Genomic DNA, 22,548 nt, shown 5'->3' with positions numbered 1-22,548 from the left:
TTTTTTTCCTTAAGATTTTGGTAAGTCGGTTGCCTTTCGGATTTATGTTATCGACATTTGGTGCTTGGTGTTTGGTGTTGAGTTAGCCGACACATCTCTGATTTCGTACAAACTACCTAGCATTGGACTGTAAATCTTTGCATTTGTAGGTATCAAAGCACCACCAGTTTTTTTTTATTTCTACGATACATCTTCACAAAGCGTCGAGATCGCAAAACGCGGGGCATGGGACCGTTCTTTCCAACCTTCAGTTGTTTAAACTTGAAGCTTTACGTTCCTGGTCAATTTGAAAAGGTATACATACCTTCTGTCCTTTTCACCCTCCACTAACCTCTCCTGACGTCTCTCCAAGGGGAGTTTTGTCTCGTGATAGCCCATGTTCGATGGAGACACGAGGTTTTTGACGCTCCTGGGCTTCCGCCGCGTTTTCACCCCATTACTCGTGTCAAACCAGATTTCAAAATTCATGCTCTGTCCGTCAGCACCAGCGTTGATTTGAAGGCAAGTTGTAAACCTTTTCCTTGAAGTACGCGTAGGTAACCCCCCTTCTCATGGCATCCTCCATGAGCCCTCGGGGACCATCCAAGACGTTATTAGGACGGATCAGAATCGACAGCACCCCCCTGGGGCTATCTTGCCCGTTTTCGGCAGCGAGTAAGATTATCGGGAGAAGTTCCGGATCTATGCCGTGCCGGAAGTTTCGCAAAACCCTTCCAAACTCTCTCCTGAACCCCTCCTCTGCTACCTGCCCTGCGTCAGCTCGTAGCTAAATGGTGACTAGCTCTACTGCGTTAGGCGTAGTGGTTGCGCGGTTTCCTCTTCTTTCGCATCGTGCGATAAACTCCCTGCACCGCTGTCGCGCATCTGTCATGTCATCGATCAAACGAATGAAGCGCTCCAGAAATATGACCCTAGGGTGGTAAATGGCGGGGGCTGTCAGGTTGATAAAGCGTGGACGAGACTGCGGCGTTAGCGATGTCAGTGTGTACTGTATGGGCATTCCCTTGCCCCTATTAGTTGCTAGCAAATGAGCGCAAAGACGGTCGATAAAGGCCTGCGGAGAAGGGAGGGAACAGAGGAGCCTTGGCGATAGGACGTTGCTCCAGATCCAGACTTCACAGTCCCACAGGACACTACTCTATTGTTTGTCTGATCCGTGGCTGTTGGACGATCCACTGGATTGACTGGAACTATTCAGAGCTGTGTTTTTAATACTCTGGAAGACAGAATCCAGGCGCTCCTGTTGTCTCAGGAGATCGTCTGGTATGGAAGCAGCCCGGCGAGCGACAACTAGAAACTGAGCACCCCAGGTAATGCCAGTAACCAAGTGAGTTGGCTTATCCATCATGTCGGGTATGCGGTAGGTCCGGTTACTAGTGGCATATTCTTTGATTTCTTCCTCACCTGTCGTAATAGTGTAAAGAAGAGAAGCCTGGGCGGCAGTGCGTTGGTATCCATTCCAGTTGTTCAGATATTGAGCATAAATATTGGTTGTAACAAGGCCAGCTAGAACACTCGCTCCCAGCTCGCGTGTGATACCAAGAGTACTGAGTTTGTCACGGATCGTGGTTGCTTTGCTGAGCTGTGCTGTCAATTTGGTGTTGAGCTTAACATTCACGAAGTTCTCCGGTAGGTCCTCAAGAAATAAATTAGGAAGGAACGTGTCGGTACGAGCGTCGTATAGGGTGCCCAGGGGAACCGTCTCTCCCAGGGCTGGACGTACAAGTTTATCAGATGACATTGTGGCCTGATGTCTCTCAGTAAGGGGGAGAATGAGTGGGCTTGATCTGAATGGCCGGCGCTGGTGAATGATGGGAATTGCTGTTGATCAGCCAAAACAGTCGACGAAGCCGAGAATGAAACACCAGAAAAAGGCTAGTTTCTGCGGTGGTAAAGTAAGAACAGGACCTGAGACCAGCAAGGCTTATAAATACGGAATGGGAGGGAGTACCGCTGAATGCCAATTATTAGTCACATAACGTGTCAGGTAGGGCCTTCCTCTAGTGAAAACTGAATGCCGCAATCAAGAATGACAGTCAACAATGATAGGTTATCTTTGGCATGGAAGGAAACATCAAACGAGGTGAGTGACACAAAACATGTTGTTCGGAGCGTTGCCCGATCTCAAATCTTCACTTTGAAGCTTTGTTTGTTGTTAACAGGACAAACGATGAGCGATCCATACTGAAGAGGTCCAGCCCGTAGACTGGTGAGAAAGGAACGGATCGGAATCATATAGGAAAGGCTGATTTGATGCCACGCTGCCTTTACCTACCTGCCTGTACCTACCTGCCTGTACCTACCTGCCTGCAATACCGTGCCTTCCCTCTCATCCCATTCTTTCCTCGCAACCACCCAGTGACTCCTGCCTTTCAAGGTCCCGTCCCATAATTCCTTCCAACACCACAAGCCAACGACCAGTTCAATCTTGGTCACATGGCACAGGGCAGTCAGTACTAGCACCGCTGCCAGCTCTGCATCTCCCGCCGTCGTTTGTTGGGCATTGTCCAGTTGCAGGTTCGATCCCCGGCCGGGGTTATAACTGTAAAGAGTGTGGTCAGTTTTACAACAATACCTGCGGCGGGACATTAAATACTGCCCGGGCTAGATCTGCCACTGCTGCGCCTCCAAGTTGAACTTCTTTCTGTTGAGACTTCAGTTTTCTTTTCTCAGACCTTTCTTATCAAGGATTCGGACCTACCTACCCAACTGGTAACAATGCCAGGAACATAAAAACGGCTTCAAGACTTAAAAAACAAACTGTCGATAACTTATAAGGAAAGGACGAGTGTACACAGCGGACGGATGTGGAAGATACGACGCTCTTGAAACATGGCACTTACCATAGCAACTAAACGTACAACTCGTTGCGTCCGACTTACAATCTTTGAAATATTTGGCTCAGATGCTGATGTATTATTCATGCCTATCAGAATCATGACTATCCAGTAACACACAGAAAAGCGCTGGTGCCATACATGGTGCCATACACACAGTAACTCCTAACCTCTGACCCCTTAATCACCTCCACCCCTTCTCGTCGAACTCCCCAAATAATCAATCGGGTTGCGGCACAACGGACAGGTATTCTTGTTGCTGTTCTGGAACCACTTATAAAGACACAACCTATGGAACAAGTTGTTGCAGGTACCGCACCTCTTATCCGGCAGTTTCTTGTCAGCCGACACGACCGCATAGCAGATGGGGCACTCAGTATGGCCCTTGAGGGCACCGATGATGTTCCTCCGGAAGGCGGCCAAGCCGTCCGTGATGCTGCCGTTGGCGAACGTGATGACGCCCTGCGTGGCGCGCACCCAGCTCTGCCACTTCTTCTCGTTGACAGCCACGCGGTTCTCGCCGATGACCTCGACCGACTCGAGCGGGTAGCCGGCGGGGATCTTGATGGCGATGGAGGCGAACTCTTCATCGATCTCGTAGCCGGCTGAGATTTCCTTAGCCATACGATTGACGCGCACGCGGAGCTCCTTTTCATCTTCTTGCGGCGCTTCTTGCGAGGAGGCCCAGTCGTTGACTTCGTCAAGGGCGTCCGAGATTAGGAGCGGGGCGTAGTACTTGGCCATCCATGAGTCGAGGGCGATCTTCGTTTGCTTGCTGCGCAAGTCGAGGTACCATGACTTGACGAGGCCGGGGAGGAACTTGAGCGAGAGGTAAAAGAGATGGACGAGTAGCCACTGCATGTCGCGCTCTGGGGATCCTTCGTCGGACTGGGTGATGTCATATGAACGGATATGCTCCACACTGAAGGTGCTCTTGTCGAGGTTCAGCGCCTGACCGGCGGAGTGGCCGAGGATATCGAACATCAGCTCCAGCAAAGTGTTGAGGGAGTTGTCAGCCTTAAGATATTCCGTGTATTGCTTGCGGACTTGAAGAGGAGCCTGGTTGTACGCATCGAATACGAGGTGCCAGCCAAGGAGGTAAGCGCGAATATCCACAGGGAAGACCGCAAGTTCCTCATCAGTGTACTTCTCCAATGCCGGCACGGACTGGACGAGGGCGAGGAGCTCATCCGGGAGTTTGGCGGCTGCTAAAAGTCAGTATATATGGACACTTGTAAGTGGAACAGGTCGGAAACACATACCCTTTTCTTCAAGAAGAGTTTCCAAGACTTCCTCTTCTTGCTTGGCAGGCAGGGCCCGGTGCAGCAGACTGAATGCAGCTGTTTGAACGTCACGTGAGCCGGAAGACAACAACCCGTAAAGGTTGGACAACAAATCCTCCTCAGAGGTGAGATGCTTCAGGGGGATCTTCTGGACTACCCTGCAGAGTGTCTCATCGAGGATTCGACGAGCTGTGTTAACCACATCATGAGGCAATTCAAGTAGCCGAATAAGTGCCTTGGATCGGTCGAGTGCGGTCTCTTCCAAGGCCTCGACAAGGTCATCGTTAGCATCCTCCAAAGTCTCCATTGCTGAAATGAGCCTGATGGAGGGCAGAACGTAGGCGGGCCATCTCTGAGGGGTATCGCTCCTGGCCTTCTCCCACAACAAGAGGCAGTAATCAATGGCTTCCCGCCAGTACGGCCCATACACCTGGGCGACATTGGGCAAAATCCTATGAATGCCCTTGCACACCTCGGCGGTAAGACCGAACGTCATCTCGTCGGAAGTTTGCACCCACGTACTGAACTGCTTAAGAGCGAAGACGAGTTTGCGCTGCTCAACCGGTGTCTTTGCTGGAGGGTACACCGAAAGGCAGACGGTCAGGAGAACCATATTGTACAGGGTTTTCGGCGATGATGGGAAGCATCCTACAATGTCAGACACAAGGCGGTTGTAAAGGTTCGCAACAGCTCTGGATGAAGAAAGTCCTTCGTCGAGCCCGATAAGGAAGGCGATGGCGGCAAAGACGGTCTGCGGCGTGGCCTTCATAACACCAAGCTTGTTGAACCACTCGTCACATTTGACGCCGACGGGGTAGCCATGCACGCTCACAAGAGCCTGCAGCAGTTCTGTGAGGGCCTTGGATGCGTAAAGTGACTTGAAACTCAAGTCTACAGCCTTCTGGAGCAAGGACTGAATGAGGGTTTCTGCCAAGCTGTTTCCATTGAGATCACCGTCTTTCCAGGCCGTCGAAGCCCCGGCCACTCGGGCAAGAAGCGTGGTACCCAGACCCAGGAAAGACTGAATCTCATCAGATCTCTCGGTTCTGGTCTCCTCAGTGGCATGCAAACTCCACAGCCCATTCTCCTTCATGACAGTCAAGTCGTCATTTGCAAGAACACCAGTCAGGAAAATGAGCTCCAGGAGGTCGACCGGAAGCTTTTCCACCTCTACATCCCTGAGGAGTTGAGTGGTGTATACGGCCATCCTCGCAGGAATCGATCGGCCCTGGCGATCCCTTTTCTGGGTCGTTGGGGTACTACCCTTGCCCTCCGTCGCCAGGAAGTAGGCACCACCAAAGCTGCTAGTGATGGATAGGGAAGGATCTGGGGCATCCCGCAAGAAGCTATAGAGCTCGGTATTCCATGTTTTTGCCGGTGGGAGAATATCAGCCAATGGAATACCAGATCTCAACATGTCCTTGGCATGACGGACCAAGGTGTTGATATCAAGAGACGATGGTTCGGCATCAGCCAAGCTACGGCGAATGACTTCAAGCCACAACTTGTCCGCACCGTACTGTTTCTGGATAAGTGACCTTATGGCCGCAACCTTGCTTGCCTTTTCGGAGTCGGACGTTTCTTCCAAGGACAAGAGCTTCATGAACAGATCAACAGGGGCATCTCCGAACAGGGCTGAATTGCTGCGAAGTAGAAGTTCGAGAGCCTTGAACTCTGGATCGTATTTCCCGGGTACATCAACGTCCTGCGCAAACGAGCTAGCGAGAGACTGTATCGCACTGCCATCCAAGATGGAATGAGAAATACTGGCTTTGCAAAGTTGTGCGACAACGGGAGATGAAGGCTCCTCTTGGGCAAAATCATGCCAGGCTTCAACAATAAACTTTTGAAGTGATTCGTTCTTCTGCGCAACGGCCTGGGGAAGGGGGACAGACACCAGATCCTTGACGATTGGCGCACCGGAAGGAAAGCCACGGCTCAATGCAGCGTCGATAAGCTTTGCCCAGACTTGGTCGGAGAAGTCAGGCTGGTCTTGAGTAACGGCAGCCAAACAAGACGCCAGATATGGGAACGATCGAGACACGACGATCTTTTCGAAAGCTTCTTGGTCGCCGAGTGGGAAAATCTTCTTGATCAAATCGCTCTTGGCGCAGAGGCCTGGAACCTTGGTGAAGGCGGCCTTTAGAACAGCCGCAGCGCAGAAAGGCTTGTAGTTTCGCCTGTAAAGAAGATCTTGTGCGCTATCCAACAGTTTGCTTGAGGTCGAAGCGACCAGACTTGGCAGATCGGAATCTCCATCGAAGGTTTGTTGACTGGGCGCCCCCCTCAAGAAACCTTCTACTAGATTAAACCAGCGTTCACCTATGGCTGCCAGCTCCCACTGAGACTTTTCATAATCGGGGGAAACTTCAGGGAGAGAGTTGGAAAGATCCGTGGCAAAGTCGTCACCGAGCTTCTGCCATTCTTCTTTTGCTGATGACCGCACTTCCTCGCTTGTTGTGTATGGTACGATCTTCCATGCCTTGAGCAAGTGTGGAGGCTGCGCAGAAGCCCAGGCCGATGTTTTATCAGATGGAAGCAAGTATTCCTGAGTTAATGGGTATAGGTTTTCCTGAAGGAATTCCGGGCTTGGCGTAGAGCTTGCGGTAAAACGATCGACAGTGTTGAGATAACAAGCCCAAGCAGACGCGGTATTTTGACGGCGCTCCTCACGGCTCGTAATGGCGGTTCTCATGGACTTGAGAAATGCCGAGGTAGTCGCAGCGTAATCTGGGGAAGATGTTGACAAAACAACAAGCAACTGATCCAGCTCCGTCCAGTATTCATCCGAGCCTCCCTGAGAACCTTTTTGGACCAGAGGCCTTAGGCGATCCAAGGGACTCTTACTACCCCAAACCTTTGGGAAACGTTTTGTGACGCTGATCAATGCCCTTAGGAGATCCACGGCCGAGCCCCTCTGATCCTTCTTGGGGCTCTCGGCCACCAATGCCCTGCCGACATCCTTCAACTTGGGCTCCAACAGACTAGGCTTGTTGTCGAGGTAACTCGCGACGAGCTGGTAGAAGGCGCGGCGTACAGAGGCATCATCGGAGGCGGCCAGGGTCCAAAGAGTATCGGCGTCGAAGAAGCGCTTCAGTTCGTCGGGGTATTGGTCGTCCTTGATTGTGGGCAACAGGTGCTGGATCATAGCCATACTACTCCCAAGCACGCGGTAGTATTTCGCCTCCATGTCCTCCTTCGATGTCGTCCTCTCATCACTAAGAGAGTCGACTGTTTCTCGGATGGCTTCGTTAGCATATTCTAGGAGCTTCCCCTGGAACGCGATCCAGAACTTTGCCTTCTTCTGGTCCGAGTCGAGAATGTGAGCCGAGACGGCCAGAGCAGCGCGGGCGACGCCCTTGTCCTTGTCGAAAGTGCCAGCAACCCATGGGCCGACAAGTTTCGGTAGGGTCTTTTCGATACGTTTCTTTGCTGACTTGACGAGCTCGAGGAGGAGGTTGTGGGAGAGTTCGCGGACGCGGCGGTTGTTATCGATGGCAACACGGGGGTATAATTGGGCCCAGACATCTATAACGGAGTCGTCGACGGGCTCGTCGGACTTCTTGACGCATGCCAGTATCTCTTCGAGGGCCTTGGACTTTGTTGTGCTGTCTCGCTTGAGGAGGTTCTTGAAAGGTACGATGACGTCTTGGGGGAGGCTGGAGAGGTCGGGAGGCGGAGCGACGTAGGACAGCGATGCTGTGGACGACGAGAAGGCGCCAAAGCCGCCGGAGCCAAATGCTCCCTTCTTCATGACGACTATGTGTCGACACTTGTGAGGTGTATGGAGGGGAGGCAGTTCAGTGACCAGGATCGACTAATGGCGGGGGAAGCAATACGAAGCCGACTCGTGTCGATAAGAGATGAAAGCTAAAGCCAGAGAACCTAGCTTTGAGTAAGAAATGAAAAGAATGGGGCACCCTGTCCAAAGCCCGCGATTATGTTCCGTGATGCATTAAAGTTTGAAGTTGTTCGGTGCAAAAAACTCAATGCACCATTGCACTGTTGTCTTGGCTGTTACGACCGCTGTGATTACGGCGATGCGCCTGCCGGTATGACGGGATGCTTCACGACTTCCTTCTCGGTCTACCTTTCCTGGTTCCTGCATCGGCCATGGTGGGGTAGCTGTTATTTGCTGGAGCATAAAATCGCGGTGCACGTGATGAGGGGCACTTTAGCCCACGGTGTTAGTACTGACTACATCTTACCCACACAAACACTAACACCTGTGAACGACGTGCACCACTTAGTTTCGGCAGGGTGTGTCGGAAATGGAATTAATGCAACGGGCTTTCACAATCCTTCGGTGTATAAACATATCCTTTGTTTTTATACAACCTGGACCTATTCTAAAGGTTTTGACAACTCGTTGGGGCTTCACCTCTCAATCATGGTTTCCCAGAGTCGGTCTCTGATCTTCGCCTGCCGATTTTCTTACTGCTTTTGTCCATTAATGATCGAACATCGGTACTCCGGAAAAAGCTCCTCAGAGACTCGACGACAAGCCGGAAGATCGGCAGGTCGGATAACCTCTTTGACTCTTCTGCACAGCCCAATGCGGATGGACGCCCAGATACGTAGCAGCTGACAGGCAGGCGAAAGATCAGTCAATTTGATACTTTGTCAACAGTGTCTTGGGATGTTCCCTTTTTGTTGAGCAACAACCATATTTCCTCTCCTTTCTAGAAAGCGCTTTTATTTTCGTGTTGTTTTTGTTGCTGGGACGATGACGTAGCTGGCTCGTGCATTTATGCTGTGGGTTGTAAACAGAGGCAGCTCTGAAAAGGTGAAGCCATCGTGACCCAACTGAGGAGGCCTCGCCTACGTAGTTGTGACACTCTCCAAAAAGTCACCACAAGACCGAAGCCATCGTGAAATGGAAAATTGGATGGGATGGCGGATGACCAGATGGTTGGGCGCAAATGCTCATCATTACCCTCCAATCTCTCACATTGACCGACCATCACCGACCGACCTTCAAGCAATTGTTGTTCTTGTCTTGGCGCTGACCCATTCTGGTGGCAAGCGGGGCGGCGGCCTTGTCGCTTTTTAGCGCTCTCCGCGCACGATGCATGTGGTAACTGGCCTTCCCCGGATGCCACGGGTTTGCTCCACCAACACTAACATCGTGGGAAAGAGAGAACCCACCGTGGACGTCAGCGCTCAAACCGGTTCTTGTTCTTCTTCATTGACATCGAGATTTGGAGTGGTCCTTGTGTCGCAGGTCGCAGGAAGGGTCGGTGTCGGTCCGTCTCCTCAGCTCATCTCTTCGCCAAAAGTCTGGCCACAATGTCACTCGCATGCACATGCCCGCAAACATATGTAGAATGTACAGTTGAAAACGCCGAAAGGGTCCAAGGCTGTTTGAAGGGACTTGGAGTTAAAAGGACAACATTGCTTCGCTCTGCTTGACGGGACTGCATGTATTGAAATAATGAATGCGAGACCTGGACAGGAAGGCAAGGGTACTGCTGCCGTTGGCCATTCATACGCTTCACATCCACGGAAGAGGCTTCTGATTTGAGCAACGTCGGGCCATGTCTTACTGTGACGGGAGCATCAAGAGCGAACAAGGCGGAGGGCAATGCCATCTCTTTGGTCAGAATCGACTCAGGACAAGAAAGGGGTCCACCCTGTCAAGCCCCTGGCCATGTCTTCAATAGATGGACATGTGGAAAAGAGTGTTGGGGTCTCCAATGTCCCCCCTCGTTTACCCCCCTCTTTCAGCATATCCCCAGATACCTTCCCCCGTTTCTCCCCTCGTGTCCGTCCAGAAGATTGGCTGATTTTCAAAACCTCTTGATGCCGAATCCCGTCTTCCCTCTCGCACAGTCTGCAAAAGTCACACGTCCTGCAAGTCTGTTTCCTGCTGCCAAGCCGTCGTGGAGACTCGTGGCCGCCATGGCTGCAACAATGTTTGGTTCCCTGGACGGATCGTCTTCCTGATCTCCGTGTGTCGCTTCCCAGTTTGGTAGGAGCGTGTTCCCCCTCTGTGTGAAGCGGGTCCCTTTTTCGGTTGCCGCCCTTGGATACTTGGCATGGGAGACCGGGGAACGGTTGAATGAATGGATTGTGGTCCCTCTCCTTCGAACTTTAAAACTTACAATGGTTCCCAACGTGTGCCCATCGTGTTACTCTCTCCTTTCTCTCGCTCCTCTATATTCTCCTCTGGCTTGTCCTTCCTCAAAGTTTCTACTCACTTTTTAGTCGTGTTCCTACATAGTGTGGTGGCACCGCACAACTTCCGTCCCACCCACCACCACATCTTTTCTCCAAAACAGTTCGTGACAGTGTGGTAACACTTGGGTCACCGGAAGGGGAAGCCATTGAAAGTGTCATCGTCAACGTCATATTGACACTTATACCCTTCAAGCCTAGCATTGACCACTTCCGTCTTTGTCGTGTAAGTGCCCGCTCCTCCGACTACTCCCGCATGGCATAACAGCATTGTTGGTTGCAGTGCCACATATCAGATGCATTGCTCCATTCTTTTCCTCAATCTCTTCCGAGTCCATAAAACTGACAATAAACTCAAACCACCAGTTTTACCGTTAGACTGAGAAATGTCCCTTCAGCTTCAACCCTCATAACGCTATTTTTGCCATGTCGTTGACTTCCGCTTCCACCCCCACTTACCGTGCCGGTTGGGCCAAGGCCTCCTCTCTGGCTTCCGGCGCGGCTGTAGTTCGCCATCAACACCATCAACACCAGCAAACACGAGGCTTTCGCTTCGGTCGCACGTGGTCATCTTACCTCGACCCTGAATACACTCAAGATGTCTGCCAACGCCAACGCAAAATCCGCTACAAATACTTCCAGACGTTGAATCGCCGACTCTCATGGGAGCAACACCCCCTTGCCGATGACGCCAAGTCGACTATCAAGCGCATGTCCAAGGACTATTGGTACCCCGTTGAACAGGAAAATGCTGCGCGGAGACATCTCGACCAAGAAATCGCTGCTAACACCATCAACAACCCAACCGGCATTCGTCCAGGCCAAAACATTGAAGATGTTGAACGTGCACCCCTTGAGGACTTGTTATTCGGAGCCGCCAAGGAACAGACAAAGACAAAGCCAGAGGCTCCTCTCGAGAAGTCGAAGCGCCATCGGGGTAACAAAAGCAAGTTCAGGTCGGGGAAAGCGGACTCTGAATTTGTGATTGACCCTATCACCAATCGCAAGATCCTCAAATCAGCGACACTCGGTCTCTACAGCAAGGCCCCGTCATCTGGTCCGTATACATCTCAGTTCTCCAACCTCGGCCCTCCAGCTCTTGACGCCTCACAACCCATCTTCTATGACGGCCCACCTCCAGAGGCAGAGCTCAAGCTCTATAGCCAGGTCAATATCGACGACGCACCATGGAACCCGCTTGACCCAACATCCGCTACCACTCTTTCAGATGTGCTCGTCAAGGACACGCCTGCCCCTGACTTGTTGAACGCTCTCTCATCCAATAATGCCGAAGTGTCTTGGCACCCTAACACGGGAATTGCCGCGACCACAACCGTGCCGTCATTGGGGTCTCAGCCGCAACCGGTAGCTTATGAGGCAACTGAGACCGTCAAGGAACAAGAAGCGACACCTGGTGAGCTCAACAAGTATGGACCTGTTAGGGCAAATGAGCCTGATGGCAAGTACAACAACGCCGAACCAGTCGCCAACCAGTCTGAGCTGGGACAATACAACGCCGTTCGCAGCCATGAGCCCGACGGGAAATACAAGGACACTCCCGAAGCATCTGTCGACAAGACAGAATTGGGCAAATACGGCGCAATTCGCAGTCACGAGCCCGATGGCAAATACAAGCAGCCCTCGGGGCAAGATGTCGACAGGGCGGAACTGGGCCAGTACGGCGCTGTTCGTAGTCATGAACCTGACGGCAAGTACAAGGACGTCGCCGCCGAGGAGAAGTACGATCCAGCCGAGCTCGCTGAGTATGGCGCCGTTCGTGCCCACGAGCCTGATGGCAAGTACAAGGAGGAAAAGGGAATTACCAATACCCAAGAGTACGACCCTGCCGAATTGGCAGAATACACTTCGGTCCGGGTTCACGAGCCCGACGGCATTTACAAGAAGGAAACAGCCGTCAACAACTACGACGAATATGATCCGGCGGAGCTAGCCCAGTACGAAGCAGTCCGTGCCCATGAGCCCAACGGCATGTACAAGGAGCAGAAAGAGTTCACCAATACCCAGGAATACGACCCCGCCGAACTAGCTCAGTATGAGGACGGCATTCGCGCCCACGAGCCCGATGGCATGTACAAGAAGGAAAAGGAGTTCACCAACTACTCCGAGTACGATCCTGCCGAGCTATCTAGCTATGGTGCCTTCCGCGCCCATGAACCGGATGGCATGTACAAGAAGGAGAAATCGTTTACCAATTTCTCCGAGTACGAAGATCTGGACTCGTACGATAAGCCGTTCCTCAGCCATGAGCCGGATGGCAAGTACGCTGCTCAGATGGCGCGCGCCGAGCCAAGATCCGAACCTTCGGTGTTGAAGGAGCTCCGCGAGCGCAAGAAGCCCGCTAGTGACGCGGAATTGGAAGCAGCTTGGTCTGCTCATTGTGAGAATAACGCGGTGGACGAGGCCAAGCTGTCCGAGGAGCTGTTCCAGTACGGTGCCTTCAGAAGCCATGAGCCCGATGGCAAGTACGCCGCTGCCGCTCAGGGACAGACACCCGTGTATGAGACTGCCAGCGAGGAAAACCCCCTCGAAGCATTTACCTACGAAGACGCCCAGACCACCAAATCTTCTGTTGCCTCTGAACCACAACCCGCTGAGTCCACCACCACGACTGCCACTCAGACCCCCGGACCAACCGTCTACAAAATCCTCGCCTTCAACCCCGACACCCAATCCGTCGAAGCAGCCGAGACCACCTCCAGCATCCTTCCCTCCTCCAACTCCAGTACATCTACCTCCCCAGCCGACGTCCTACCTCGTCTCACCAACATCTCCAAGTTCCTCCCGCATTTTGCCAGTCTCGAGTCCCAAGGCTTCGAGATTGCTGCCGGCTCCGGAGATGTTCTTGTCTTCCGCAAGGTCCGCGAAGCTGCCTCTCGCCCCATTCCCGAGCCAGTGGTTTCCAGACAACCGGTTGCCGCGAACGGTGTCCATGTCAATCCAATCGACCTGACCGGTGGCGGCAAGAGGGATTACCACGTTGCTGCGGGCCGGTTCGCTAGCCCGACTGGGTTTGTGAACTATAACCTGCCTTCCCAGGTCTCATCGTCGTCTTCCGCTGAGAAGATTTACTTTGAGGAGTCTGTCCAGGAGCAACAGCAACAGCAGGAGAAGCAACGGCAGCAGGAGACAGGACAGAAGCAGAGAAAGAAGGCAAGCATTCCAAAGCGCGCGGTGATGGGCGCTGCGTGGATTGCCGGCGGGACTTACTCGGTTGGTGTGGTTCGGGAGTACTTTAAGACTGGAGGTGTGGATGGGAAGGGACCTAAGGGTCTTTGAGAAGTTTTCTGTTTCTTCCTTTTGTTGGTTGCCTTTACTGGGGTATATGAGATGACATGACCATGATGGCGGCGTTTGGGATCCCTTTTTTTTTTTTTTTGGGGGGGGGGGGGGGGGGGGGGGGGGGGGGGGGGATGGACCGGGCGTATATACATACACGATGGACGGACTGCCCTTTGCATGGATTTGGCAGGATCGTTTACCTTTTTTTTTTTTTTTTTTTTTCAGTTTTGCATTTTTTTTCGTCGTTTTCTTTCTTCACCAGGCTCTTGGTAGTCGTCATGCCCCTCGTTGTAGGCAACTTTTTAACATCATCATTCTTATGGATGGGGGGATCATTGGACATGGAAGGAAAGGGATCATCAAGGAAGAATTATGGATCATGGATGGATACCAAACAGCGAGCGCTACAAGCACGAATGCATGCATAGCTTATCTTACTCTCGTTGATACATGAATTGGAGAATAAACAATGGATCAACGAAATGTATTCCAAGTCTAGTCAAGTGACTTCATTAGGTATGTGAAAAGAATAAGGGAATAATGCAATTACAATAGAAATACAGACATCCAATTCAACTCCAGCCAAGGTAAAGTAAAGTTCATGATTAGTATAGTAGTACAAAGTACGTCATTTTAGGTTCTAGGAACAACCCCTCGATTTCTCGTCCTCTCTCAAACTCGGTTTTCGAACATTCGAACAATCGCCATTTTTCGTGATGAGGTGAAGTGAAGAAAGGAAAAGAAACCGAAGAAAAAAGGAGGGAAACTGAAGAAAAAAAAGGAGGAAAAAAAAAAGGTACAACAACCCAATGCCATATGAATCCATTCAATTCGATCGCTTGCAATTTTCATCGGCAATCAATCTGATTCCCATGCGTGCGTGCGTCCGTCGCAGTGCTTGATCTGTCCCATGCTGCCATGCCGCCATGCTGTTTTAATCCCATAAACATCCGTCCTGTCGTTCGCGTCGTTCGTATCCTTCGTATCCTTCGTATCCTTCGTATCGTTTTGTGTTTTGTTGTTGTGATGCGTGCCCGCCCTGAAATATACTATACATCGTTCATTTCTGCGAGGTTCTGTTTTTGGTGCAATATCGCCGATGATGTCCAATGTCGACGATGAATATTTGAGATCACCAAATGTTTGTTGCCGTAGAGCTAAAGAGCTAGAGAGAGGCAGGCCGGCAGATAGGTGATGTCGTTCACCTTCCTCACTCCTCACTAAACCCTTCCGCAGCAGCCTTCTTAACGCCACTCAAGCCGCTCCCGCCCGTAGATCCACTCCTCGCTTGCATCATGTGCTTGTATTCCTCGTTGCTGAAGCTTTGGCGCCGGTCGAGCTTGGGTTGCCAGGTTGATGTCGCGCTCATGGCTCTCTCGCTTCTTGCTGAGGAGGAGGAGGCGGAGGGCGAGGAGGTGGTGGGGGATTTTGTGAGAGTGTTGGTGAGGTCGGAGTAGGGAGTTGAGGTGATGATGTTGGCGGGGGTGGTTTTGGAGGACATATTGTAATATTGGAGTTTGGAGTGGTTTAGGTTTGGTTGTTGTTGGTTGTGTTATTGGTGGTCGTTGATAGAGGTGTGGAATGTTTGTGGTAGTTGAGGTTGAGGTGTTGATGTTCTTGGTGATGCTGTTGTTTCGTTGCAGAATAATTGAGGTTTTGTGTTATTGCTCGAGATTGTCAAGGACTCCAAATAGGTCTTTCCGTTCTCGGTATCTTGTATTTGTGTAAAATATCAATTCCAAGTTGGAATGTTGTTATGATAGGGAAGAAGGAAAGGTAAAACGGAACAGCAGAAGCCGGATGCGACACACACCCACCTTATTTATCTTCATCAGTTATTTGGTGTTGCCGAAAACGACAGGAATGGTCTGACGTATCATCGCAGCATCTCGGGAGTCACTTTCCCCGCGCGGAGACAGGATACAGGTGAAATTGTTCAAACCTCGAAGTGACGAGTGGCCGATCAATCTAGCCTCTGAGCCTCCTCACCTCATTGTGCATGTACCGCTCGCCACTTTTGTTGGACAATTGGACGACGGCATTCCAATGGACTGACAGCAAAGCATCTCATTGCTCAATGGGGTGGTGATACGAATGAGGAGTATGAGGTGAGTTTTTGACCGAACCCGAAAGCTGCCTCTGCTGGTTATCGGGTGAGGTCGGGTTACGTAGGACGACAGCTTATCGGTCCACTCGCTGTAGGGCTGTCGATTAGGGGCTCCACCCTTCCCGCCTTGGCCGCTAAAGATCGACTGTCAACCCCCTGTGATGGCGGCGCTCAGTGGAACTGGAGACCCTGACAGCGGAGGTGCTGTGACGTTTTTTTCGCATTTTTGTTTGTCACCTTGAAGGTTGCACGAACAACTTCCTTTTCTTCAAGCTTCTTTGATACCATCGCTGATGACCAGGGAAGCTATAACCTGTAATGAATACGAATAGAATATGGACAATGAAGAGATTCTGTGCCCTTTTTACACTTCGACCTCGAGATCCGGCTCGACCATGGCCTCGACGTCGATGTCGGTCACCGGTCACCGGTCAACCTCACCATGCTTTGATCATGACATGATCGCAATCACGGAACGACCCTCACACCGGACGCCAACGCCGACATCGCTCAACACCACTCCCAAGTCTCGACCCCTCGCTTAACACCCAGCTCACTTCACCTCCCCAGAGTCCTGACCTCGGTAAACCCGACGACGATCTCCGCTTCCTCAATCCGCCGTGTGGTATTATCTGGTACAGGTGGAGGTAAACTTCTCGCACTCCCATTCGCCACTCCACTACCACCCCTCAACGACCCAAAAGTATTGCGTGATGACGCCCGGTCCGCCCTTTCCCAATTCCTTCTTGTTCCTGGGCTAGCAAGTCTAGGCCTAATCAGCACGGAGGTTTCCTCCGTTAACGACTCCGGTATTTCCGGCAACGCCTTTTCACAAATAGCCCTTGAAGTCCTTGAATCTCGCGAAAGCGTATTTTTCGGTTCCTGAATCAGCACTGCCACTCCGGGGTCATTGACCTTCTCGCCAAACGACTCTCGGATCGATCGTGTTGCTCTTAGCGAAGATTCCATCCGCCGATGCCCTTTCGGTCTACCTGTGGCTAAGAAGCTCGACATTCGCAAGACCCAGTCGGGTCCGATTGGCGGGTCGCCGATGCCTTGGCCGTCTAGTTCGACCGGGGGAGGGTGTGTCCATGTCGCCACGGCTGGCTGTCCCTGTCCTACGCGGTGTCCGTTGCCTGGAGGCGGAGCCATCCCTCGGTATCCCAGCTCTGCTCCAACAGCCAGGCGATCGCTCGGAAGTAACGACGTTCGGTTGTCTGAGCACTTGGTTCTGGAATGCCATCTGATTCCCTTCCGCGAAGGGCCGAAAAGGGAGAAGAAGGGCCATTTCAGTCGTGGAAGGCCCGGTCGACCGGCTCTGCGTCGTCGGCTGATTAAGACAAACGACACTATGAAGATAATGACAGCAACGGATAAGCTGAGCAGCAGAATCAGGCTTATACTGGCTCCTTGGCTCAGGCGCCCGGGATCAGTGTCTGATGTTGCGCTGCTGGACGTAGAAGATGGAGGTGCTATGGCTGTTGGGAGGCCGGTGATTTGTGTCGTCCATGGCCCCTGGGTTAACACCGATGGGTTGAAGGCGGTGGGACTTGGCGGGGCTTTGCTGTCTATAAGGAGAACCTCCGGAGTGTCTCTCCGAACCATGGCCGCGAGTGTTGCTATGGTTGAGGGAGCGGTTGTTGTCATTGTTGGATATTGACGGTTGATGAGCGATGAGCTTAAGATCATGGTGGGGTACTTGCGGTTGATGACCGATAAGTCTGCGGAAGCGGTCATGTCGAGTTGGTTGCTGGCCAAGTTGACAACTGCCCGACCCTTCGTGCTAGTTCACGAATCAAGTGATTTGTTGTCAAGGTCTGATTGTCATTTACTTGGACATCGATACTGCATCATCTGTCCAGGCGAGAAGGTGAAGAAATGGTGAGCAACTGTCATTCGAGATGTCGATAAATGGACAAGTCCACGGCTTAAGTGAGTCGAAAAGGAAAAGATGGCCGGACAGAGCTGAACATAATGCCGGACAACCTGGGACTGCGCAGAGGACTCAGAGTTTCATCGCAATGCAAGTTACGGCGGCGAAACTCAGTTCATGGTATATAAGATTGGAGAGTGGTGGACTTCTCATCTATCGAACGTCTGTTGGTGTTGTGTTCTCATCTTTGCTTCAGAGTTCAGATATGAGTGAGCAAAGCCGTGGCACGGCTTACTTCACACTGAGACTTCAAACCCCCAATGACATGAACCTAGGAGGCGTAAGTGGCCCCCAACCAGGCAACTCGCAAAAGTCTCACACGAACGATAACTGTTCATCGTTGATTCTTGGCAGGGGCATCGAGACACAAGAATCATCTCACATGTTCATAATCTTGTGTGTTTTGGGTCCTGCGCCGCAAAGGGGAAGAAGGTTCATGGAGAACTGGCCCTGGCAGGTAGGCAGAAGCATTTCTTATCGGATGAGGCGAACTCAGCTGCCGGCTGGTGTAACGCTGAATGATGTAGGGCTGGTTTATCAGCTGGAAGCTGTGAACATCCCTGAAGACAAGACAGGTGTTGCGACGGTTAAGGCGTTTCATCTGTGGCGGCCTGGCGGGCGGTTGAAGCTGACGCTGAGGCGACACTCAGGTTCTTATGAGTTCGGGGGCACAGCATTTGTCTTGAACTCGGCATAGCGCTACCCGCGCAGGCAGGGAGATTTGGCAGTGCTGGATCTTTGCAGTGGTGAGTCCCACATGAGGTGGGAATGGGTGATACTTTTCTTTTCGACGCGCGTTGTCGTCCCATCATTGTCGTCAACACACCTCATCATTCATCAAGTCTTCTGAAGAGATTCTAAAAGCAAGTGCAAGTGGTTAGAAGAGCATACGAGCGAGCGATCAAGCGATTTTCCTGGTCAACGGTAGTCCCAAATACGATAACCGGATATGGATGTCGTCAGTTGCAGTGTTATCAAGGCGATAGCTGCCATCCGACGGAAGCCGAGCACAATGGCGTCAACAACCAGGCACTTGTTGTCACAGACAAGTCGAGGAGCAACGAGGACATCTTTTCATGAGGGTGAAGACTATGCCTCTGGTCTGCTCCTCCATGGCTGAACTCCTTCCCCAGTACAAGGTCATCATCTGGTTCGGCTTCAAGCCCTCGTGGCAGTAGACCTGGGTCCCAATTTTCATTTGCTAATGAGATGTTACCATCAGAACCCCCTTCAGCTTGCACCTTCCCGGCAGCTTGGGCCAGCACAATGAAAGCCGCGATGCAAAGTAGTACAGTCGTATAATTTGCAACGTTTGGAAGGTGCATCCCTCCCCGATTTCCATTTTCGCAATCTTTTGGACTGGCACACGAAACATGTGGAAGGTGCACACTATCGGTTTTTTCCTTCTTTTTTTGGGTTTTCAATGCAATTCAAGGAGGCTCTTCTTCAACCAAACAACCCAAATCTCACGAACCATTTTCCTCCTCATTGGACTCACTTTGTCTCACGCCCCAGTTCTCTTCTCTCAACCAACTCAAAGCTACCCAACGAAACATCTTCCTACTCGGTCCTGCATACCATCTCAAATCGGAGACTTTTCCATCTCCCATTCGGAGGAATCATATCCCCTACTTTGGAGACCCCAAACCCATTGTTTACGTGATGCATTGTCTGAAAGCAGCTATGAAGTCCGAGCTGTGAACTTTAGCTTTTGGAGGCGTTCAATGGAGTGGATGGCGCAAACACATCCCTGTAAGCACGCCGAAGCCACGAGGAGCGAGACAGCATGAACAACAAAGGCGGAGATAAGTGAATGGCTCCCAAAACGAGAAATCCACAGTACTCGTTGTATAAACCGTGGTTTACCGTCGCCATGCGAGCATTTTAGACGGCAAAAAGGCAAAAGCGGCATTCGCAATGAAAGCGGTTCCATATCTTCCAACCACCTCCCACGCGATTCTCCATCGTCCAAGAACGTTGATTTTCGTTGATAGTGGAGGTGGCGAGCAATGTTTCCAAAGGTTGTCACTATCACCTCACTAGCGGCCGATGTCGTGATGGTGCTAAACAATGGTGAGATGCAAGTTTAGGCTTGGCTTACTCCACTAACGCTTCTTCGTCGATAACCTTACTTGTTTATCCAAACAGACTGCCGAACCGCTGACCAGGGGTCTCAAGGGTGCCAAACTCTTTTGGGGTTATTCACTACACTAACAAAGTTAACGACACCAACGACTCGCTCAACGGCACATCGAAGCCCCCCACACACTCATCGCGTGGGGATCATCGACACTTCCACCCATTTTGACGAATTCTCCGTTGTTGGAACGAGGAAAAAGAAAACTCAGCAACCACAACCGAGGGCGATGGGGGGCTGTCAAAGTTCTAGCCTCCCCACTTCGCGTTATGTAGAGTCACACTGCACTGCGGTATGCGATGTGTACCTATGCGAGGCGAACCAAGGGTCCGGATCAGCCCAGCCATCTTTGCCGCCGTTATCGCCATGACATGTGGATGGGGATATGGATGTGGGAGGATATAAGGACGGGCGAGGCCCCGGTGGCTTGGATGTATTGAAACATCGGATCTACCCTTTGGATCTTGCTCTATAAGCCTTGCTGCCCACAGGACAACCCACAGGAAGGCAGACAAGATGTCCTCGACAGACAACAAGGAAAAGAACGTCGAGCTCGGCCCCGTCTCGACGGGGTCAGATGCTGACGACCAGCACATCACCAAGCCGGTATCGAAGTTCACTCGCTGGTACCGCAGCCCTCTGTTCAACGTCATCATGGTTGGTCTCATCTCGTTCACCCAGCCCGGTATCTGGAACGCCCTCAACAGCACGGGCGCCGGCGGCGCGCAAGAGCCGTACCTAGTTAACGGATCTAACTCTTTGACTTTCGGGTATGTCTCCCTCTTCTCTTCCGCACCTAACCTCTCGCCCCATCATGAGCTAACAAACCTTCCACAGCATCATGGTCTTCGGTTGCTCCCTCTTCTCCATCCTCTCCAACAAGATCGGCATCAAATGGGTTCTCATCATCGGCACCCTCGGCTACGCTCCTTATTCCGCCTCCCTCTACGTCAACAACCGTTACGGAACCGAATGGTTCGTCCTCTTCGGCGGCGCCCTCTGCGGCATTGCCGCCTCCGCCTTGTGGGCCTCCGAAGGCGCCATCGCGCTCGGCTACGCCGACATCAAGGATCGCGGCAAGTTCACGGGCATCTGGCTGGGTCTGCGCGAGCTGGGCCAGCTGATCGGCGCTTCGATCCAGCTTTCGCTCAACGTGAAGAAGGAGGGAAGGGGCAAAGTTGGGTATACCACGTACCTAGTTTTGATTGCGCTGCAGTGCCTTGGTCTGCCTTTTGCGTTGCTGGTCTCTTCACCGCAAAAGGTCATCAAGCCGGATGGCACGAGACTTAAGGACCCGACCCTCAACAAGACGGTGAAGGGGGAGTTCAAGAAGATCTGGAGTCTGTTCAAGCGCAGGCAGATGTACCTGCTGGTGCCGATTTTGATTGGGTTTCAGTGGAACAGCACGTATTTGGGCATTTACATGACAAAGTAGTACGTATCCCCTACCCCATTTCCCTCTATTTACCCTCTTTCGCTTTTGGACCACACTAACACCCCAAAAGCTTCTCAGTCCGCTCTCGCACCCTTGGCTCTCTCGTCTCCGGCATCGCCGCCACTGCCGCCAACATCTTCTGGGGCTGGTTCTACGACCGCCAATCCCTCTCGCGCCCGACCGTTGCCAAAATCACCTGGGCCTTTTTCGTCGTCCTCATGCTGGGAACATTTGGCTGGCAAACCGCCAACGAGAAGATGTACGGCGACCTCAAGTCCGCCGGCACACCAGTCACATTGGACTGGGCCAACCCCGGCTTTGGCCGCGGATTCGCGTCCATGGTCATTCTGCGCTTCCTCAACGAAAGCCACTACATGTTTGTGTACTGGCTCATCGGCGCCTTTTTCGACGATCTCGAGACGCTGGGTCTGGCAGTGGGCATTGTCAGGTCATTTGAGTCCGTCGGCTCGTGCTTGGCGTTTGGTATTGGAGCCGCGCAGGTGGCGCCCATGGTCAACCTGATTATTGCGTTTGCCATGTTTGGCTTTACGATCCCAGCGACGTCAGCGGTGGTGTTTATGGTCCCGGAGAGGCCGGTGAATTTGCGCAAGTTGGAGGATGGTTCTACGTCCGAGGGAGAAGCTGAGGTTGTTGTCGCTGCGAAGGAGGCGAGCATCGAGGGTTCTGTGCAGGCTACTGCCCCTGGTTCTCGGGATGGAAAGGGAGAGCCGCCGGTTTATGAGCTGAAGTAATAAGATGAACGTGAAGGGGGGGGAAAGGAAGGCAAAAAAGAAGGAAGGCAAAGACGAAGGAAGGAAGGAACGGCGACAGGAATATGGCATTGATACCCTACCTTTCAAATGGCCATTTGGACCATTGGAGGTTTTACATAGTGGACGAGATTTGTGTGCATGGTTAATGATAATATCATGAAGTTTTATGAAGTTTCTTCTTTTTCGTTGTAGTTTTTTCGCGGCAAAAAAAGTGCAAAAACTTGGGATGGCTGTTAAGGATGTTGAGACGAAAGCTCAAATTCGAACACGTTTAGTCTTTTATAAGGTTAGCCACGGGGTCAATTGGATAACAGCAGCTCATATGGGTCTCGTTATGTAGCGGTTATCCCTGTCGCTTCTCCCTTCCATCTGAACAACCGGGTTGTCAGGTCGTCCGTTCGAATCTCATCCGAAACTATGGGAGAACTGTCTGGGCAAGTCCTGGGCACTCTCCCATGGTGAGTTCACTCGCCATAGCGTACTATAGCGAATATAACTTGTCTACAGCGAACTTAGCAGTGAATATCTACTTGGCGAAACGAGCGAAACGAGCGGATCTTAGCGAG

At 51.9% G+C, this 22,548-nt stretch overlaps 5 protein-coding genes across 5 annotated transcripts; 2 read left to right on the top strand and 3 right to left on the bottom strand.

Annotated features, from left to right (window-relative positions):
• Positions 1 to 2,764: 2,764 nt before the first annotated feature.
• On the bottom strand, positions 2,765 to 7,874 carry SMAC4_04659 (uncharacterized protein; the record flags this gene model as incomplete). Its single annotated transcript, XM_066090151.1, has 2 exons — positions 2,765 to 4,042; positions 4,100 to 7,874. The coding sequence occupies 2 exons, from the start codon at positions 7,872 to 7,874 to the stop codon at positions 3,018 to 3,020; spliced, it is 4,800 nt and encodes a 1,599-aa protein (XP_065946504.1). The 3' UTR covers positions 2,765 to 3,017.
• A 2,511-nt stretch (positions 7,875 to 10,385) lies between these two features.
• SMAC4_04657 (uncharacterized protein) lies at positions 10,386 to 13,594 on the top strand (the record flags this gene model as incomplete). Its single annotated transcript, XM_024655670.2, has 2 exons — positions 10,386 to 10,523; positions 10,664 to 13,594. Exon 2 carries the CDS (start codon positions 10,724 to 10,726, stop codon positions 13,592 to 13,594), a length of 2,871 nt encoding a protein of 956 aa, XP_024511521.2. The 5' UTR covers positions 10,386 to 10,523; positions 10,664 to 10,723.
• A 1,213-nt stretch (positions 13,595 to 14,807) lies between these two features.
• On the bottom strand, positions 14,808 to 15,098 carry SMAC4_04656 (uncharacterized protein; the record flags this gene model as incomplete). The annotated part of the gene is made up of 1 exon (XM_003346436.1): positions 14,808 to 15,098. The coding sequence occupies one exon, from the start codon at positions 15,096 to 15,098 to the stop codon at positions 14,808 to 14,810; it is 291 nt and encodes a 96-aa protein (XP_003346484.1).
• A 1,164-nt stretch (positions 15,099 to 16,262) lies between these two features.
• On the bottom strand, positions 16,263 to 17,718 carry SMAC4_04655 (uncharacterized protein; the record flags this gene model as incomplete). The annotated part of the gene is made up of 2 exons (XM_066090150.1): positions 17,404 to 17,718; positions 16,263 to 17,323 (listed from the first exon to the last, which is right to left on the bottom strand). The coding sequence occupies exon 2, from the start codon at positions 17,307 to 17,309 to the stop codon at positions 16,263 to 16,265; it is 1,047 nt and encodes a 348-aa protein (XP_065946503.1). The 5' UTR covers positions 17,310 to 17,323; positions 17,404 to 17,718.
• A 2,069-nt stretch (positions 17,719 to 19,787) lies between these two features.
• SMAC4_04654 (uncharacterized protein) lies at positions 19,788 to 22,043 on the top strand. The gene is made up of 4 exons (XM_003346434.2): positions 19,788 to 20,544; positions 20,612 to 20,972; positions 21,036 to 21,208; positions 21,280 to 22,043. Exons 1-4 carry the CDS (start codon positions 20,291 to 20,293, stop codon positions 21,959 to 21,961), a joined length of 1,470 nt encoding a protein of 489 aa, XP_003346482.1. The 5' UTR covers positions 19,788 to 20,290; the 3' UTR covers positions 21,962 to 22,043.
• Positions 22,044 to 22,548: the final 505 nt, after the last annotated feature.

This window comes from Sordaria macrospora, chromosome 3, assembly GCF_033870435.1.
Source record: "Sordaria macrospora chromosome 3, complete sequence".
NCBI classification, from domain to species: Eukaryota; Fungi; Ascomycota; class Sordariomycetes; order Sordariales; family Sordariaceae; genus Sordaria; species Sordaria macrospora.
This window is presented reverse-complemented; position numbering and strand designations above follow the sequence as displayed.

Bases quoted from the DNA above. Each gene is read 5' to 3' on its own strand.
- SMAC4_04654 (XM_003346434.2), top strand. From the start codon at position 20,291: ATGTCCTCGACAGACAACAAGGAAAAGAACGTCGAGCTCGGCCCCGTC. The intron at 20,973-21,035 runs GTTTTGATTGCG...TCACCGCAAAAG, and splicing joins TTGGGTATACCACGTACCTA to GTCATCAAGCCGGATGGCAC. The intron at 21,209-21,279 runs GTACGTATCCCC...ACACCCCAAAAG, and splicing joins GGCATTTACATGACAAAGTA to CTTCTCAGTCCGCTCTCGCA.